The sequence below is a fragment of the Carassius auratus genome, chromosome 20 (assembly GCF_003368295.1).
Source record: "Carassius auratus strain Wakin chromosome 20, ASM336829v1, whole genome shotgun sequence".
Classification (NCBI taxonomy): Eukaryota; Metazoa; Chordata; class Actinopteri; order Cypriniformes; family Cyprinidae; genus Carassius; species Carassius auratus.
Window position 1 is genome coordinate 11,231,610 of NC_039262.1, and position 3,607 is coordinate 11,235,216.

Here is a 3,607-nt window from a genome sequence, read left to right on the forward strand (position 1 = left end):
AAAATAGCAAAAACGACGACTTTATTCAGCATTGTCTTCTCTTCCGTGTCTGTTGTGAGAGAGAGAGTTCAAATCAAAGCAGTCTGGATATCCGGTTCGCGAACGAATCATTCAGATCACCAAATCGAACTGAAACGTTTTAAACGGTTCGCATCTCTAATAAGCATTAATCCACAAATGTTAACTTTTTTTCAATGTGGCTGACACTCACTTTGAGTTCAAACAAACCAATATCCCGGAGTAATGCATGCTCATACAGTACACTGACTGTCTTTCAGGGCCTCCCTTAAAAAAGTGTTGTGAACGCACTGCACGGACTTTGTAATTTTGATGCTTCACTAATCCACTGATGTCACATGGACTACCTTTGGTCAGATGAGACCAAAATTGAGCTCTTTTGCATTAACTCGACTCGCCGTGTTTGGAGGGAGAGAAATGCTGACTACGACCCCCATAACACAATCATAATATATGGTGTGTATTGTAACCCCAATCCTATAGAAAATCTGTGGAGGGTGCTGAAACTTCAAGTTGCCAAATGACAGCCAAGAAACCTTAAGCATTTAGAGAGAATCTGTAAAGAGGAATGGATCAAAATCCCTTCTTAGATGTGTGCAATCCTGTGACCAACAAAAAAAACGTTTTACCCCTATGCATGCCAACAAGGGTTTCTGCACCTAATTCATGTTTTGTTTGGGGATCAAATCCTTATTTCACTCACTGAAATGTAAATGAATTTTCTAACCTTTATATAATGTGTTTTTTTTTTCTGGATTTTCTGCTTGGTATTCTTTCCCTATCTTAAAATAAACTTACCATACAAATTACAGACCCTTCATTTCTTTTTAAGTGCATGGGCAAACTTACAAAATCAGCAAGGGTCAAAATAAATATTTTCTCCATGGTATAAATAAATCATAACTATGTTTTTTTTATAATCAAATGGATATGGTTAGTGTGCAGTAGGATAAGTAACCTAAATTTGTCCACCCCCACACCAAACACATTATCTCAACATCATTTTTTATCTTAGCATAAGCCTGGACAACCTACCACTGCAATTAAGACCGTTTTAAACAAATTAACAAAAATGTCATTAAAAAGCCCAGGGTGTTTGACATCAGTTCGGATCAGTAAACAAATAGCAGCCAACATTTGTCCCTAGACAAGGCTGCACAACACCTGTCACACATGGCTCACTTGGGGGTCAGACATGATTTCTCTCTCCTTTAAAAATTGCTTTCCACTCTATAAACCAGATCTGATTTGTTGACTTAGCATGAACGCCCAGACTCTCTTCGCAAACGCCACCGTTTCTCGCATCCAACTCTCTGTTGACTTCTCCGAACCTGGACACTACATCCTATATGCTTACCACATCATATTCTCCACAAGTGCGGTTCTGCTCTCAGGATCTGTAGTCATCGGGATCCTAAAAACGAAGCATCTACGAATTCAGAACAGATTCATGTTTATGCTGAGCACAAGCATGAGTGACGTTATTACGGGCCTGTCCGCTTATTACTCGGGTCTTTTTGACGTTCAAGAGGGATTCCCATCCAGAAACGGAACTTACAATATTTTACCGTCTTTCCTCGGTATAAACCTTTTAGTCTTCATGTTTGCCCAGTTTGATAGATACTGCGCCGTGTGTTATCCTTTCATCTACGAGCGCTTCGTCTCACGCACTGTAGTCATTTGTGTCTGTTCGTACTGCTGGTTCCACGCTTGCGTTATTAACCAGCTCGTGCTGAATTTGATCCCAGGTTTAATAGCAAACCAGTTTTTTTCATACACCGTCACCTTGTTACAAATTGTCGTGTTGACAAATGTGGGGATGACGACTAAACTGTTCTTCGTTGCCAAACATCAAGTTGCACGAGACCCGCCAAGTGCGGAGAGGGACAGCAAGGCAGAGTCTATAAAGATTATAATAGTCGTCGTTATTAGTTTTTTAATCTTCTGGTACCCTACTTTTATAAACATAATTGTAAAGCAAGTTTCTAAATACGGCATTTATTCTAAAAGCGACGGCACGAACCCGTTTTTAATACTGGCTCGTTTCAATGCACTGTCTACTTCGGGGCTATACATTTGGGGAAGTCCGTCTTTACGCACTGCTGTGTGGCGCATCGGTTGGTACAAGGTCTTACCACAGTGCAAAAGAAGGTGATTGTGACATGATTGTGACATGTCAAATCTTTAAAACCATAAGTGCATTTTAAGCGGGGAATTGTTATACACTGTAATCATTCTCCTCCTTTATTTTTCTCCTTTCATCCAAACAGAATTAATGTTCACAACGGAGTAATGAAGATATCACAGAAGCCATAAGTCCAGAGACAAGAATCTAGCATGTGTAAAAACCTATGTTAAATATCTACTTCTGCTTTCAGCCTCTAAGTGCCATAGAAATTGTTTATCTAAAATTAGCGTTTTTATCGGGCTCCTATGTTTATGTCCTATGTTCAGTCATTTCAATGTACAGTATATATTCCACTTTTAAATAACTTAGGTGTGTGGTCTGGTAACTGTTAAAATGAATTGTAAATGTAAAGCTTTTTTGAACTGTTTGTATAATTTCAGAAACATTCTGATGGCACTTAACAGTTTTTGCATCTGAACTCTTCATTCATATATATATATATATATATATATATATATATATATATATATATATATATATATATATATATATATATATATATAAAATTTGAAGCTCAATATCTCAAAAGGGGGCCTTATAAGGTTCTATCTGCGTTCTGGGCAGTTTTGAGATATTGAGATTCAAAGTTTTTGTGTTCCATAGACTTCTGTTGATAGAACCTTTTTGTTTTTTTCACTAACAAATCACTAAATTTACACTACTTAAAATAAAACATCACATAATGTAAATTAGTTGTCACAGAATAAGAATATGTGAATAACTCAATTTTGACAAGAATGTCAGATAGAACCTTATAATTCCAAGGGGACGATATATATATATATATGGATCTACATATATTTTCCACTTTTAAATCACTTAGGTTTTATGTCTGCTAACTGTTAAAATGAACTGTAAATGTAAAGCTTTTTTTAACCATTTGTATAATTTGATAGAATATATTTTCTGTTGCATGTATTTCTGAATAAACAACTTAATCAACCTCCATTATTTTTACCTGAATTGACCTAATAATGTAGCCAGGTTAATGTAGCTATATTGAATATGTTTGTTTTCTATATGTTTTATGTTTGTGCTTTTATAGTGTGTTTATGTGGGATTATCACAAAATAATTGATATGGTATCAACGGTCACAATCACATTATAAAAATTAAAAAAATCAAATTATGTCACAAATTTATAAAAAAAAAAAAAAAAAATAGAGTCTGATCAAAACAATGAAACTGCAAACTTCACAAAGACCAGTGGGTTGCACTAGACTAGCATGTTAAAGCCAGTTCATCTTTAAATTATAATAAATATGAAGACAAAGATCAATTAAAGTGCTCATTATTATTTAGGATGTATGAGGTGCTTTTATATATATATATATATATATATATATATATATATATATATATATATATATATATATATATATATACATTTATATATATTGT

General features: G+C 34.8%; 1 protein-coding gene across 1 annotated transcript; it reads left to right on the plus strand.

The window, feature by feature from the left end:
- Window positions 1–1,246: 1,246 nt before the first annotated feature.
- LOC113037918 (uncharacterized) lies at window positions 1,247–2,173 on the plus strand. Its single transcript, XM_026195238.1, has one exon. It carries the CDS (start codon window positions 1,280–1,282, stop codon window positions 2,171–2,173), a length of 894 nt encoding a protein of 297 aa, XP_026051023.1. The 5' UTR covers window positions 1,247–1,279.
- Window positions 2,174–3,607: the final 1,434 nt, after the last annotated feature.

Coding starts and splice junctions, on each gene's coding strand:
- LOC113037918 (XM_026195238.1), top strand. CDS start 1,280: ATGAACGCCCAGACTCTCTTCGCAAACGCCACCGTTTCTCGCATCCAA.